This window comes from Cucurbita moschata, unplaced genomic scaffold (genome assembly GCF_002738365.1).
Source record: "Cucurbita moschata cultivar Rifu unplaced genomic scaffold, Cmos_1.0 Cmo_Scf00018, whole genome shotgun sequence".
Lineage (NCBI taxonomy): Eukaryota > Viridiplantae > Streptophyta > Magnoliopsida > Cucurbitales > Cucurbitaceae > Cucurbita > Cucurbita moschata.
In genome coordinates, this window is record NW_019268534.1 from 4,527,036 (window position 1) to 4,544,817 (window position 17,782).

At 33.9% G+C, this 17,782-nt stretch overlaps 1 protein-coding gene across 1 annotated transcript; it reads left to right on the plus strand.

The window, feature by feature from the left end:
* The first annotated feature begins 5,545 nt into the window (after positions 1 to 5,545).
* Positions 5,546 to 12,576, plus strand: LOC111456106 (metal tolerance protein A2-like). Its single transcript, XM_023097864.1, has 2 exons — positions 5,546 to 5,662; positions 11,199 to 12,576. Exons 1-2 carry the CDS (start codon positions 5,648 to 5,650, stop codon positions 12,444 to 12,446), a joined length of 1,263 nt encoding a protein of 420 aa, XP_022953632.1. The 5' UTR covers positions 5,546 to 5,647; the 3' UTR covers positions 12,447 to 12,576.
* The last annotated feature ends 5,206 nt before the right edge of the window (positions 12,577 to 17,782 follow it).

Below are 17,782 nucleotides of genomic sequence, written 5' to 3' on the forward strand. Positions count from 1 at the left end.
TGAATTACTCGAGGCATTCCTTCACAAAATTTCCATAACAAGAAATAGATTTTCAATATTCAAATTTTTTTTATGGGTAAGCATTTCTCCGGTTCATAAAAGGGTATTTGAGGCTATCATTGATGTTGCCTTCTACCTACTTATCATTAATTTTTAAGGTGATTGTTCGATTGTGCACATCCACGTCTTTGTATCCTTCAATAAAATTCATTACAAATAAAAATTCAATTCTAATTTTTTTTTTCTTCAAGATAAGTAACGGTGAGAGTGATTGTGGTGCGTCTGATTTCATCAATGCCCAACTTCTTGTACACAGACAACGGATGTATGTATTGTTACCTAATCAAGGTCTTTCCTTTTTAGTAGAATTCTGGTTTTCAAGCTGACAATACATTCCTTGTCTAGGGATAAACCATCTTAAATTCTTTGAATTTCTTTTTATTTACGAGGACAGTCATTAAGAAATTTTACATAATTAGGCCTACGTTACATGCTATAAAACTTCCATTAGTGATAAGTTTATATGAATTTTTTTCGGAAGGTTCATGAACTTGCCAAAATCAAAACGAGTTCTTCTTTCTTTTCTTTAATCATAATGGAAAAGAGGTGGTGGGACATCTTTTCTTTGTGCTTGAACTATCATTGACCGGTCGTGCTAAAATTTTCTTGGGTTTCCTCACTCTTCGTTCTCTTGCTCTTTTATTCTTGAACTTAGCATTCCTGATTGGTGGAAAGTATCTGACCGAGACATAGCATGTTCAACCATGACTTTAGTGAATCCCTTATATTACATCCTTCTCTATATCTGAAAAATCTTAAGGAATCACTGACTCCTAAGAAGAATTTCGGCATATGAGAATCTTTTGAAGGTAGTCCATGGAATCAACTGCGGCTTGTATTTCAAGTATGAAAGTATAGATTTAATTCTTCAACTATTCGATAAGCCTATGTTTAAAGTTTTTTTTATTTTTTTCTCTAAATGAATTACTTTTGTAGAGTTTCTAACCCGATTAGCTACATTGGTTGAATCGATTATCTCGTGATTGAGTTGAACTCTAAGGCTCCACTTGGATCAATTACATTTTCCAAGATCGGTGCAAAAAATTTGTTTGGTTGTGAACATATCGATAAAGGAATGATTGTCGTTTGGAGAAATCATATTTTCAATTTTTTTTTTTTTTTTGTCAATTTGCACCAATTTGGTTACAGTTATCTTGATTTGGATTAGAAGAATAAATACCAAAAACTTGTGTTCCAGAGAATATTATTATGAATTGACATCAAAAGGGTCGAGTATCGATCAAAAGTGGCAAAAAATAGGCTACAAATAGAGGTAAAAAAAATCACAAAAGAAGAACAATGAGGAAAATTTGGCCATAACTAGCTTTGAATTCGAAATCGAAACCTGATTTAATAAATATTAGTTCCATGTGGTTGAGTGTGTGATCTCCCTATAGAGTATAAGCAGCAATAACATAATAAGATTAGGGTGTTAGAGACAATTTGGCTAGATGATGACCTAGGACGGAATGCCTCCGGTAGTCCCTAATGCTCTTCGATCAAGCTAGAATAAAGGAGTCATAATAGAGAATCCTGGAGACATGAATCCATGTCAAAGCTACCAAACCACCCTAGGGACCTAGAAGACCACCACAACAACCTAGGAAGACAAAGGTAGCGTCCAGGCCAATAGTAGTTGGTACGACATCTACAGAGCTTCCATTTACCTTTCCACTCTAGTTTTAGTATTGTCGAGCTAGGTATAGGGCCGATTAGGAGTGTGTGACCTCACAGTTCAATTGGATTACCTTTCACGGTAGATCCATTCTAAGACAAATGTAAATGAAAGGGTGGCCAACTAGTTAACCAAAAACACTCGACACGTAACGTCTTTCTATGAATTTTAGAAGGATTTATTAAACTGTCTTTCCGTTACTTGATTCTACTTTTGTCTGAATCTTGGTCTAAAACACAAAATATCTTGGAATCCTTATCCATTTTGTTTCCCACTTGCCAAGTGTGGAATAAGTGTGGAATAAGTGTGGTGCCCAACTTTGCTACCCACTACAAAATTTCTTTAAGCTATAACTTTAATAAATTAGGAAAAAAAAAAAAAAACTTAGAATCGGAATCTAAATTCGGCACTAGATAACTTCAGCATTTTCTTACGACATTTCCTTTGCAACATGATCATACGGTCACGTTACTTAACCTTAAGGTTCTAAAAGTGGAGACTATTCCCACAAACCAGCCACATACTATTCTTAAATAGATCAAGATTCAGAGTTCATACTTGGCACTTGATGGCTTCGATATGGTCACATGGTCATGTTGCTTAATCCTCACTTCTAAAAGTGAAGACTATCTCCACAGACTAACACGAGTTCGTACATCATGTTTTTGTCCTTACTCACATAAGGTCACTCAATATAAAATTGCTCAAAGAAAAATACACTTAACTTTAGAGTTCATGTAATTGAGTCATTGAAAAGAAAAGTGCAACTTATTAGTCTAGCTAGTCACTTTCAACTCTTTTAAATCTTTTTAAGTCATTGTATCCTCAGGTTTGCTTTCATTCGAATGTAGTTTCGGTTTATTCATGTATCTCTTTTTTACTCAAGTATCACATGATTTATGTCTAACTCGATTATTTATACAAAATTTGATATTACGAAATTACTCGATTAATGAAGCTTCTTTTTGTATAAATTTGGTTGATGATGTGATTAATGGGCAAATTAGCAAAATGGAACCATGGGTAGAAACTAAAAAGTTGATAATAAATAAATTGATAGTATTTGAATGATGAATGAAAGAGAACAAAGGGAATCTTTTTATATGCTAACTTGAAAAAGAAAGGGAATCTTTTGCTCCCGATAACGTTATAACTAGTAGATATTGTTCTCTTTGGGTTTTCCCTTCTGGGCTTCCCCTCAAGGCTTTAAAACGCGTCTGGTAGAGGAAAGTTTCTACACCCTTATACATGGTGGTTTGTTCTCTTCCCCGACCAACGTGGGACATCACAGAATTTATTTGATCTGTAATTAATTGAAATCGGCTATAAATAAATTCTACAAGTTTTCCATTCCCGTGTCTTCACTTATATTTTTCCTTGCATCTTCTCTCTCTTATTCTTCATATTCTGAGTTCAGATCTCTAAACTCTAAAAATATTTAATAGATTATGAATTTTTTGTTGTAATGATTTGGACATTTTTGCGATTTTAGCTTATATTATTTACGTTTGTAAATTAAAGTTATAAAACTTTGTGTGTGATCATGTGAAAATGGACGAAAAATAGTCGAGATAGTACAAGAATGAGACAATGAAAAAGAAAAGACGGAAACTTTTGTCATCCAACACAAAGTTTAAACTAACCGTTAGTAAGTAATACCTAGGAGGATAACGTATAAATCAATGCATTCAAAATCACAACCTTTTTTTTTTGTATGCATTAAATAGTAACTTGTACGAACACAGATTTGTTGGGTATATATGAATGAAAATAGATTGGCACAATGAAAGTAATAACAAAATCCAATGAAATAAATTGACAATGATATTGAGGTCAAGATTCGGGTGTCAGTTACCTTGTGCTACACTTGTTTTGATGTGTTAAACATCTAAATTAATGAAAGATCCTATTAAATCTGCCATGGATTTCTCACAAAAGTAGTTATTGTAACGACCATAATTCTAGTATTTGTGAGCCTGTATCGTTATTACATGTATATCATGACCAGCGTTGCGTCGCTTTAGAAGCCCGACATCCATAGAGCAATACACTGTATAAGTACATCAATCTTCCAATTCTAGCTTCCTCTACCCCTGAGCGCATCACAGTCACATTATCAGTCTTCTTTTACTTCTTAGTTCTTCTTCGTCATTCGTCTTTGTCGTTTGTCCTTCTTTGTTTGTCTTCTAATCATCTAATAGTTTTATCGTTGGTCTAGCTTTTTCTTCTTTCCTTCTTAGTTCTTCTTCTTCATTTGTCTTTGTCATTCATCCCGTTCCTTCTTCACTCGGTACTTCCTTCGTCTAGTTGCTTCTTTTTATTCTTTAGCAGCTCAACTCAGCTTATTCTTTCATTCTTTGCTACTCACTTTACGACTCACTTCATCGAGATTGACATGAAAAACTCACTTATTTGCTACTCAATTTCGCTCTTTCGTTCTTCTTCATTTCCGCTCTAGTTTGCAGTTTCATCGCCTGTTCTTCATTAAACTAATTTTTTTTTTTAACAACGTGACAGCCCAACTCAAACACAACCCAATAATTGAAGATTGAGTTGGGATACCGATCCAACCATCCTAAACTTTTAGATTGGTCCAAGAAAATCCCTCAACCCAATCCAACCTGACCCATGTACACCCCTACGAAAAGTATCGATGAAAAAAATATAGTCTTCCATGGTCCCTGCAAAAACCAACATCCGACCAAAGATCTCGTCTTTACCTAGGAAAAAATGAGTATTTCATTAAATGACTCATTCTTCTCCCAGCCACATACAATAATCAAGTCATACTACATTCAACATGACTTATGTGACCCTATTTCATGATCGGTCAGGAGCTCTATTTTCATTCCTGAGTGTAGCGGGATGTATAGTATTTCTCTACCCATGATCCATATACATGTGCATGAATTCACTAGGTGAGCTTTTAACTTACTCTTTAGGCTTGCTTATGGGCTACCATACACTCATATAAAAAAAAAAAAATACAAATAATATATCATAAATGTACGTGTGTGTACACTGAATAATTGAAGAAGTAATCTATAATATCTTTTTTAAGGGACGGAAGCCACATATCCCTACAAAATGAGACAATATTTAAAAGACTTAATAAAAAAATTTCTATTTGTAAGTACCCAAAAGAAATACATTACAGGTAAGCATGAAATATACAAGGAAAACAAAATAAAAACTGGCTTGGATTTACCTGTCCTCTATTCGGACGACTTTATTATACTCTTATCATCAACCTCTATAATGTCACAATCTGATTTTCGAGACTTTGAAACTCAGACCGTGACTAAAAAAATAGACTTAAAAAGCATAAAATAAAAGTAAAATAAAATAGAATAAAATAAAGGATAAAAATATACTAAAATTTAAATCAAATTAAATAGACCAACAACACCACAGTTAAATATAAAATAAAATTTAATTTATCTTTAAATTTATTATAAAGGAAAAACAAGGTCCGGATAAAATAGCAAAATGAAATATAAAAGACTCCGAATTGGCTCTTCAAAACGATCTCCTTTTTAATTGCGTAGCTCTCGAAGGCTCCTCAACGTTGATGGATAACTCACGAACAACACAGTCTATTTATATATTTTATTAGTAATAGAATATATAAATATATTAGTGAGGAGAAAAAAAAAAAAATATTGTCGGTCGAGCATTACATACATGCATGTGTTAAAAATAAGGTTAAAAAAAAAAAAAAAAAAAAATCTAACCAAATAAAAATGAATAAAAAAATAAAAAAATAAAAAGGCTACTTTATTTATTTATTCATTTTTGTTTTGTTTGGTTGTTCCTTCTTAAGGCTCAACTCACTTTCTCCATTTTGCCTCTTATTTTCTTGACGTTTCTGTGGTTTTGTTTTCAGGGCTTCCATCTCCTCTCAGGCCGCACATGCAAAAAAGAGAGGTAATCTTTCTTCGATTAAGCTCTGTTCGGCTCTCTTTTCCACCGATTCATTTCGATTTTGCGCTCTTTCTTTGTGTGCCTCTCATTCTTCCAACCAATATTTTGAATTTTCGTAGTTTGAATCTTCAACGACAATTTTTGATTCTTGAATTCAAAACTGATGCATGGAATAATAATCGATTTTCACTTGCAAGTATCCGATTACATGGCCTTGGGGTTGTTCGTATAACTGTGTATGCTTCAGATAATTTATTCCCGTTTCTGTGTTCTGTGTAAATGATCTTCAATAACCCTTTTTCCTTTCTGTTTTTGCCGTTTTCTCCTCATACATTATTCTTTATTTAGATTTTCTTTTTCCATATTCATATAATCAAATACAATCCGTTTTCTGGGTCGGAAAGTTGACAATTTTTACCTTTGTTTACACTTCTTGCGTTGCTACTGCTGCTCTAGATATATATATATCCCTTATGTCGGAGCTCTGTTGGTTTATCTTTTGGTTTTTTTACTGATTTGGCTATGATTTTGTCTAACATGTGTACGGAATTATGATTGAGCAACCCAATCGTGAATTTAGGGATTGGTTTCTGTTACATTCATAATATGTGTTCTCTTAGCAGTGTAATTTAACAGTGTTTTGTTTACTTCCCTTTTGTTTTGTCAGTTGTATGCTGTTTTGTTTAACCGTTTATTCCCTTCTTAAGGTGTGTGTTTCATCATAATGCTTCGTAGAGATCCTGTTTCGAGATTTGTATTATTATGGTTTCTTCCACTGGCTATTGACTGCCTTCGCAGTTTTACCATTTCAGCTTGTTAATAGCTTCTCGATTCATAAGAACCATAGAATTCCACATCTAATGTGCCTTAAATATTTTTCTAGAGAGGGAGGTCTCATTCAGCTTGTTATTATATGTACTAAATTCTATTTAAACTATAAATAGTTATCAACAAGTTTTTTCGTTCTTTTTTAGATAACAAGAAATGTAATATTTTTAATGATAAGTTGAACTTTCACTGAGAAAAAAATGAAAAATACAAGGACATACAAAAAAAGAAGAGAATTTCACCAAAAAAGGGGGAAGCCAGGTCCCAAATTATGAACAAGGGCTCCGATCCCATATAATAAGGCCGAACAAATAATTAGGGAAACGTATAGTCATCGGGAATCAAACATTGCTAAACGATCTCTTATCCCTTGAAGATTCTGTTGTTCTCTCACACTAAAATCTCCACAAAATTGAATAGACCCCTGGCTTGCCACAGAAAACAACCATTTTACACGGAAAGGCAAGAAGGAAGAAGCTCCACTCAAACATTGCTAAACGATCTCTTATCCCTTGAAGATTCTGTTGTTCTCTCACACTAAAATCTCCACAAAATTGAATAGACCCCTGGCTTGCCACAGAAAACAACCATTTTACACGTAAAGGCAAGAAGGAAGAAGCTCCACAGTCGTCTTCCTACAACTCTACAAGCTAACAAAGTTGAAACTGAAAACCTCAAGGAAACCACCCCAAACAACTTCGGGAAATCACACCTCCAAAGTAAATAATTAAGATCCTCCTGGTCTCTTGCAAAGAATAACAACAAAGAAGCCTAACCAAATAGGAACCGTTGACTAAAATTTGATCTAAGGTGCTAAATCTTCCATGCATAACTTGCAACACAAATAACTTAACCTTCCACATGGAGGAAAAAATAGTCCTTTGACAGAGAGGGGCTAGCCATACAACAAAAGGAGCTGCAAAATAAGCTTTTCTAAGGGGGTTAGGACTCAAAGACGGACATCCCCTATATGAAGCATGAAACAAAAGTCTACAGGATAACAAAGCCAACACATCTGTCATTTCTCTATTAGTCAATGGAAGACAAACCCCAAGAAGGAGAACTGGAGTCTCAGCCAGAGAAAGAATAGAGTTTGTCGTATGATTTGTCGATGAAGACAATTGATATAAATGGGGAAACAAAGGACATGAGGGTCTATCCCCAATCTCCTAACCTCCCAAAAGTAAGTATTGGTCCTATCTCTGATCACGTTAAAGAAAAATTGGGACACGGTACATAATTATTCTCAAATGTAATGTCAATAAGTAAGGAGCATGGTACGTGCCAAATAGACCATGCCATTTTCAAGGAAGGAAAAAAAAAAAAAAAAAACAAAAGATTAGCTTAGTCAAATTTCTCTCTGATTAAGTCAATATGATCCTCTAGAGAGAATGGTTGAACCTCTCTCAAATTGGCTCTTCAATGAATCATTCCCAAATTTTGTAAAGATTTGGCTCTAGAGTCATTGATCTTGTTGAATGTTCTCCTTAGAAGCTAGAATACTTTAGTTTGGCTAACATGTCCGTGCTGAAAACTTGGACACTCCACACTTCTTCCTTACGTATTGGGCTTGATAGTGCAATAGATGTGTTATTAGATACTAGTCATGCCAAGTGAAAATAGGTCCAACATTTGTTAGACATGCATCGAACACTTGTTAAGTATGCTAAATAGACACATAGATGACAATTTTTTTTTGAGAGTGAAATACATCAAACCATTTTTCTAAGCATATAGATACATAAACTCATTTGACTTTGAATTTCCTATTTTTGTATAAAAACAATATATAGTTTAATAAATGTGTCCTTGCCGTATTTATATCCTAAATTAAAAAAAAAAAAAAGACGTGTCGCCGAGTCTATACCGTGTTTTAAATTTGTGTTTCTATTTGTATCTGTGCTTTGCAGATGTTCTTTCTTGTTCACTCTATCAATAGCGTATGCTGATGCCTTTTTTTTTTTTTTTTTTTTACTATAATGATTACCTATTTTCCTATGGACTTTTAAAGGGAAGTGTGATTGATATCTGTTAGACCAAATAGAATCATGAACCTCTTTTATATATATCAATGCATGCTTATCATTTTAGATTTTTTGGGGGGAAAAAGGCAATGAAAGTGCCTATAAAAGTTTATTAGAATGAGAAAAAGTAAAGGCATCATTTCAAATTTCCAACATTTTTCAAGCAGAACAGGAAAAAAAAAAAAAAAAAAAAAAAGAGAAAAAAAAATGAAAAAAAAGGGGATTTAAGAATTTTCTTAATAAATATACTATGCCTCCTTCCACAACTATATATTTGGTTTTCTCCCTCCAAAATATAAAAGGTGAAATCAAGTTATTGTTTGAATCTCATACACACTGTGCCTACAAGAAACCCAAAAAGTCTGACACCTCCATTTTTCTTTGCACTCATTTTAGTGGTACCCTTTTTACCTATCCTCTTCCTTTTTCAGGGTATATCAACATTTTATTAAGGTCTTTTGCTTTTCCTCTGGGTGTTCCTTTTTGTTCTCTTGTCTATTTATTTTATCATATGGAATCAATCTCGTTTTGCTGATGCTTAGGCTTTTGGGGATTCTGCAGATATTCCTTTTTTGCTCTTGTCTATTTATTTTATCATATCGAATTGGGTGTTGCATTTTTCATTTTTTTTTTCTGAGTTATTATTTTTTCTTATCTCTAACATGAATTGCCATGATAGGTCGTTTGTTGGAGAGTATTTGGACTACATTGGTTGCTTTGTTGATTTGATCGAGTAATAATGTTAGGTTTTGGCCCTTGAGTTTCTTTATTGTTATTTTGTTATGATAATTTTTGCCTTGTTCCTTAAATTCTGATTTAGTTGTTCTTTTATTCTTTTTTGTTGCTCAAAATTACTCTCTTTGTTTGCATTTTTAATGAACTTCTGCCTCTAATATAATGAGCTTTATGTAATTCTTTCTTGGTCTGAATGCTCGAGGATGGAAAAAAAAGAATTTAGCTGCTACCTCTTTTTTTTTTCCTTCTCAAAAATGATTTTCTCTATAATGACTAAAGAATATGTTACACAAACTATAAGAGTAGGATTTTATAAAAGGGAGTAGAGTGGATTATTAACATTGAGCTTTGTAGTTTGTTCAGCTGAAGAGTAGCTCACCCAGTAGTCTTATATTTCTATGCATTTATAGGAGATGATAATTTTATTAGGAGAGTTGTCTACTAGGGAATACAACAAACTCCATGTAGATTGCTTTAATTTGGATTTTGAACGTAAACTTATTGATTCTCCAACTGCAAATCCCTTCTAGTGAATTGAATATCGTAAAATTCTATTTTACTATTGCAATGCTCTTCATGCAGTTGAATACCCTTGCTCCAACGTTTCTTTTAATAGAGAATTGTGAGTTTACTAAGGAATCATGCAATGTTTGCTATGTTCATCTTTATGCATTTCCAATTTCCATCATTATTCTTCTCACCTTGCCTCTACGCTTGTTGGTCGGTTAAAATTTCTGTTTCTGTCAGTACATTGGTTGTTTTTCTCATGCGAGTGCTTTGTTTGGGGAGGGATGTACTAGGGTTAGACAATTATCCTGTGAGAATAGTCCAGGTATGTGCAAGTTGGCCTAGACACTCATAAATATAAAAAAATTGTTAGAATTACATGTTTACCTAGTTTTTTTTATGGTGCTGTTAGTCCAATGAGAAAACGGACCCTTTCTCCCTGTTCATTTCCCTTCCCAAATTCTGGCATTTGAAGCAAATGATATTTGATTCTACTTTAGTGCTGACTTAATAACTGCATAAAATTATTTTGAGATAGTAACTAGGTTTATGAATTTTGATCAACAAACAATATGCGCTGCAAATTACATTGGTCAATGGTTGTTAAAATCAAGTACATTTCACGATTACGGTATCCCATGTATATAGTTTGCATTAGTTTCTGTGCAACTAACCAATATCGTTATGAAAACTTAATTGCATAAGAGTGTTTCTACTGTTGGATCCTTTCAAATGCATTGCTTGTGAAGGATATATTTGTATCTTTCCTATAGATCTCCCCGTCTTTTTTATTTGAAATCAGAAATGGATAACTTATTTGCATGATCTGAAGCACCAAGTTCCTTTCGAACTGCCTTCTGCCTAATGAAGTTCTTTGGCATGTTGAATTGATTTTGAAAGTATGATTTTCAGTGACTTTATGTTTTTGTAGTTCAAATTTCCTGACTGATTGTTCTGAATGCGTTTGATTTGTATCACGTTTCTCACCTTTTTTTCCCCCCTCAAATCTTTACCTGTGTTTTTACACTTGAAATCCCTTTGCAATGATTTGTGGGTGAATTTATTTGATTTTATTTTATTTTAAAATTACTAAGGAATTGTTTTAAGTTACTTTGGATTGATGGGCTAAGAGATGGAATGTTAGGTTTATATATGTGATGGAATTGATCATCCTTTCAGCTGCCTTAAAAAGTTGAGAAGACATATGAGTCTTATCATGAGCTAAATGAATCATGATGCATTGTTAAGTTATACATGTAGTGGGCATCGTTCTCATCTTAAATTCTTGTAGGATTAAGAATACTACTCAGAACCGAGATTTTATGCCCTTGCCTATGAGCCTATCCATGTAAATATGATTGTTTTAGCTTGTTAGTTTGTGTTTCATATTTTTATTTCGATATCTTTGAGTTCTCCTTTTAACATTTTTTCTTATTGAATCTCAGATGGAAGTGCAAGATCATGGTCACATAATTGAAGTATGTGGGGATGTGCAAGCTGTAGGGCCTAGCATCGTGGGAAGTAAAATTTGTGGGGATGCACCCTCTTGTGGATTTTCTGATGCAAAAAATAGTTCAAATGATGCAAAGGAGCGAGCTGCATCCATGCGGAAGCTTTTCATAGCAGTTGTTCTCTGCATTGTTTTTATGAGTGTAGAAGTAGTGGGAGGTATTAAAGCAAACAGTCTTGCAATATTGACTGATGCTGCTCATTTGTTGTCAGATGTTGCTGCTTTTGCCATTTCTTTGTTCTCACTCTGGGCCTCTGGTTGGGAGGCAACTCCGCGTCAGTCATATGGCTTCTTCCGCATCGAAATTCTTGGTGCTCTCGTTTCCATTCAAATGATCTGGCTTCTTGCTGGAATCCTTGTTTACGAAGCTATTGTTCGACTTATCAATGGTCCGGGTGAAGTCAAGGGGTTGCTCATGTTCGCTGTGTCTGCATTCGGGTTAGTTGTTAACATAGGTATGGCTCTGCTGCTAGGTCACGAACATGGTCATGCCCATTCTCATGGTCACAGTCATGGACATGGCGAGCATGACCATGGTCATGGCAAACATGAACATGGCGGTGAAGGTCATGGGCATCATCATGGGATAAGTATTACTACGCACCACCACGACCACCAAGAAGGAAAGGGAGCTGCCAGCGATCATCATGCTCCCACGGAACCAGTAACGACACCCTTGCTTGAGGGTGGCTGTGAAGATGGAAGAAGTCATTCACCAAAGGTTATCAAGATGCAAAAGAAGCAACGAAATATAAATGTACAAGGGGCTTATCTTCATGTACTTGGAGATTCGATCCAAAGCATTGGGGTGATGATCGGCGGGGCAATCATATGGTATAAACCCGAATACAAGATTCTTGATCTGATATGCACCCTGATTTTCTCTGCAATTGTTCTGTGCACAACAATTCAAATGCTTCGAAATATCCTCGAGGTATTAATGGAGAGCACACCGCGAGAGATCGACGCAACAAAGCTCGAAAAGGGTTTGTGCGAGATGGATGAGGTAGTTGCAATACATGAACTGCACATCTGGGCCATAACTGTTGGGAAGATTCTACTGGCATGCCATGTTATAATAAAGCCGGAGGCTAATGCAGACATGGTATTGGATAAGGTTATTGATTATATTAGAAGAGAGTACAACATAAGCCATGTCACCATTCAGATAGAGCGTCAGTAGATAAATGGTAGTAGGGATCTCTTTTGGATTCTCAAGTATTAAATGTGTTCATCTTGGCTTCTTTTTCATCCTCCATCTCATAAGAAGGAAAATGAGTTGCTATTGAATGAAAGTTTATTATGATCGTTTAGATGTGCTTGTACAACTTGTTTAACGATTCGCTTTCGAGTCTCTGAATCACGGGTATTCAAATTTGTAAAACAGGGGAGGGAAGGAATTTAAAATTGGAACACAATAGTAAAATTTGACATAAAAGCATCACATCAAAAATAACAAAAAACAATATATGTTTAAAGAAGTGGTAGATATTAGAACAGTATTAAAATAGCAAAGGAGGAAGACGACTTAGGCACTTGTATAGTTGTACGTGTCTTCGATATTGATACTGGTTCTCTCCGTTTGAAAAACAAAGTAGTGGTTCCTACAAATACAAATGGTTCTCAATTTGATAAATGGAAGATAATTCTAGGGTAGGGCAGGCTCTCCAAATTTAGAGTAGGCCACAAATCAATTCTAGGTACTCAGGATATGATACCAAATTGATAAGGTAACCATAATCATAATCATCAGCCCAATGATGGTCTGATACCAAATTGATAAGGTAACCATAATCGTCAGCCCAATGATGATCTGATACCAAATTGATAAGGTTACCATAATCGTCAGCCCAATGATGGTCTGATACCAAATTGATAAGGTAACTATAATTCGTCAGCCCAACGATCCAAGCTTTTGTTGAAGCAAGAAGCCTCGAATCAAAGAAATTAACACCTCCGGATACAAAATTTGGATTAACCAAGAGATAACGGTAGAATTATATTACCTTTAAGATCAAAGATGTAAAAGTAAGATTTAGAATCCTGTTCTAAATTGAGTCATCCTACCATCGAACTCGATAAAGGCTTATTGAATGACTCACATGCAATCTAACTAAGATCTCAATTTCATTCATCCAAAATCTGTCTTTTACATAATAGTTTGTGGGTATTTATAATCTTCCCGCTAAGGAAACTTTCAATTCTTCCCATGCCCATAATTTAATCCTCATCCCCTACATCTACGCAAAAGAAAAGTCAATTTGACCAGTAACTTCCCCCTTTGCCCATTACAAGAATTATGAAATTTAAAATAAAGTTTTTTAACAACTTATTAATCAAGTACAATTTATAGCAACTTCATTCGCTAATTCAACCGCACAAATATTCACTTTTGAAGTTTAAAATGGTTATTCCTCAATCAAATCAGCGTGTAACACATGAAATAATGGTTGAACCGAGCCTATTTAACTTTGTATATGAAGAACGTATGCTTGTTGAATTTTTTTGGTCTTGGATCGTGTAATTGGTCAAGTTGGAAGATTTAGAACACCGTGATCCTTATCATTTTCCCCCTCTCTAAAAGAATTCGTCCTTGAATTAAAAAAACCATCATGTACATCAAAAGGACTCAAGTCAGCAACATTGAAAATAGAATGTACTGAAAGTTCTCCCAGAAGATCAATTTTATAAGCATCGTTATTAATTCTTTCAAGAACTTGATAAGGGTCATCCCATCTTGGATGGAACTTTGTTTTTCTTTGAGATGGGAATCGCTCCTTGCGAAAATGTATACAAACTGAGTTCCCGGGTTGAAAAATGACTTCCTTCCATCCTTTGTTAATTCTCGAAGCAACTTTGAAATTTTGTTTCTCAATTCTCTCTTTCACCTCTTGGTGTAATGTGAGGTGAAATGTTTTTATCAAATCAACCTTACTTGTGACTGCTTCACTCACAAAAATATTAGAAGGAATAAGAAGCAAATCAAGAGGTCTGAGTGGATTAAACTCATAAACAACTCCAAAAAGAGAACAATGAGTGGTACTATGAATTGCTCTATTGTATACAAACTCTGTAAATGACAAACATTCGTTCTCAGACTTAATATTCTTAGAAATAATAGCTCTAAGCAAGACTCCTAATGTTCTATTAATCACCTCAGTTTGTCCACGAGTTTGAGGATGTCATATAGTTGAAAACAACAATTTGGTACCTAATTTACCCCCACAATACTTTCCGGAAGTGACTTAAAAATTTAACATTTCTATCCTTAATAATTATTCTAGAGACTCCATCCTTAACAATTATTCTAGAGATTCCATGTAATCTTACTACTCTCCTCAAGAATAAGTCAGCAACATGTTTTTGCATTATGCAATAAAATAAGTCATTTTAGTAAATCTGTCTGCCACAATAAAAATACTATCTTTACTTTATTTAGTGTTGCAAACCAAGTACAAAATCCAAAGATATATTAGTCCAAGGTTCGTCAGGTACATTCAAAGGAGTATACAATTCGTTTAGTTGTGATCTAGATTTAGTTTCTTTGGCTTTAAAACATTGACTATAAACTTATGAACATCTTGCTTCATCTTCAGCCAAAAGAAGTGTTCATGCAACATATTATAAGTTTTATAAATCCCAAAATGTCCGCTACCATCCTATGTTTCTCTTAAAAACAATCTCTTATAAAACATTCAAGAACACAAAACTTACTTTTCTGAAATAAAAATTCATGAAAATACATAATAATAATCATCCATAGCTTTTTTTTTTCCAAGACAAGATGCTAAATAGTTCCAAAATTTTGGTCATCTCTATATAATTCTTTAATATGTTTAAGTTCAAGAATTTTTGTACTAACACAACTAAAAAGATTTACCTTCTACATAATGCACCAGCTACCATATTATCTATACCTTGCTTATATTTGATGACATACGGAAATATTTCAATAAACTCTACCCACTTAGCATGCCTACGATTTAGTTTGCTTTTACCTTTAAGATACGTAAAGCTTTCATGATCAGAATGGATCACAAATTCTCTAGGCCATAAGTACGGTTGCCACACCTGTAATGTACAAACTAAAACAAACAATTCTTTATCATAGGTAGGATAATTCAATGCTGTTTCATTTAGTTTTTTCACTAAAATACATGGAGGGTTTTCTATCCTGCATCAAAACAACACTTATGTTTAAACCATTTGCATCACACTCAATTTCAAAAGTTTTATCAGAGTCAGGCAAGCAAGACAAGTAATGGTATATTGGTTAATTTCTTCTTAAACTTATTGAATGCATTCTCTTGCATTTCCCCCATTTAAAAACAACTTTCGTTTTCATTAAGTCATTCAATGGTTAGCTATGGTGCTAAAATCTTTTTGAGTCACTCGTAGAAAGCTAGCTAATCCATGAAAATTCGGAGTATTTTTTGGGGTTGGAAAATTAATTAGGACTTTTAACTCTCTTTATATATTTCACTCCATTCTTTACTAATATTCTTTACTAATATGGAGTCAACAAAGTTAACTTTGTTGTAAAAACTACCCTTACTAAAATACTAAAATTAGCATAAAATTTCTCTCTAGGAATATTATTAGCACATAAATGTAATAGTAGCATTAGTGATTGCAAAAGTCACCATTCATACAATCCGCACTTAATTTTGAAATTGTTTTCTATTCATTTCTTCTCACCCTTCATACCATCCGCACTTAATTTTGAAAGTTGTTTTTCATTCCTTTAAACTCTTCATTCTAATTTGATAGATCCCAAAAGTTAACTTTATTTTAATGCAAAAACTACCCTTACTAAAATTATTTGAAAGTTGTTTTCCATTCATTTACTTCCTACCCAAACTACACTTACTAAAATTAGCATAAAATTTCTCTTTTCTAAATATAATCAAAACGGTCCTGCTCCACAATGTCAGGTAAAGTCTTTAAATAAATTAAAATATCATCAAAATAAACTGCTTTCCAATATATTCTCTCGAAATATTATTCGCACATAGATGTACTAGTAGTAGCTTTAGTTAACCCAAAAGGCCACCCTTCATTTTGAGAGTTGTTTTCCATTCCTTTCCTCCCAGTATTCTAATTTTTGATAGATCTCAAAAGTTAACTCTTCTTATGATGAAAAACTACCCTTACTCAAATTAGCATAAAATTTCTCTATTGTCATGCTCCACATTGTCCTATAAAATCTTCAAATAAATAAAAATATCATCAAAATAAACTGCTTTACTAGATATTCTCTCAAACTACACTTACTAAAATTAAGTCTTAAAATAAATTAAAATATCATCATGTAAATGTACTTTAGTAATTCATACAATCTACACTTAATTTTGAGAGTTGTTTTCCTTCGTTTCCTCCCTCCATTCTAATTTGATGATATTCAGATCTCAAAAAAAAAAAAAAAAAAAAAAAAAATCTTTATAAATAGACATTAACCATGCAATTAATCAAGCATATCGTCTAGCCTAGGAATAGGATGTTGATACTTTACCGTGATTTTGTTGATGGCTCTGTTGTCCAAGCACATGCGCCAAGTTTCATCTTTTTTTTTCTCTTTTTTTTTGCTCTAATAAGATTGATACAGTACATGACTTTCTCGTAAATACCACTTATCCATGAGCTTTTCCACTTCTCTTCTACTTGTCTCTAAATTTCTTTAGTCTCAGTAGGATTGACCCGATAAGCTGACTTATTAATAATGACAGCTCCAAAATGAAGTCTATGTTAGGATCGATATCAGTCGTTAGCTTTGATACCAGTTGTTAGGATCGATATCAGTCGTTAGCTCTGATACCAGTTGTTAGGATCGCACAACAACGCACACACTTGATCAAGATGAACACAAAGAAAAGGATAGAGAAAATTGCAAGGAGAACTCTGGCTAAAAGAATTTTTTATTTGATGATTTCAGGTATGTACAACAAGAGAGTATAGAGAATAGAAAGTACATCTTCAAAGCTCTACCGGATCAGATATATATATGGTATAGTTTACTATATATAGCTTTATCAGATTTAGCCATCTACTATATATAGCTATTTACCATATATAGCTTTACCGGATATAGCTTTACCATATATAGCTTTACTATATATAGCTTTACCGGATATAACCGTTGACCAAGCTATAAATAAGTATCAGGCTTCATAACCTAACAATTCTCCCACTTGGAGACTAATCTAGTCAACCAAGAATTTCACTCTCAAACGACCATGAGCATCCACTGCACCATACCAATTGAGGTTTTGCACAACCTCAACATTCCAACATCAACACATTTTGTCAACATGTTTGTTGGATTCTATGCACCCTCTATCTTCTCAAAACACATCACCATCTTCAACCAACCTCCGAGTGAAATGGTATCGCCTTCTGTGTTTTGAATGATAGACTGGGTTCCTCGCCAACAGCATGAGTCTCAGGAGTTTCTTGAGTATCTGCTACATCACTATGTGAATCTTTTAGCAACTCAACCTCAACTCCCACTTGCTTCACCTC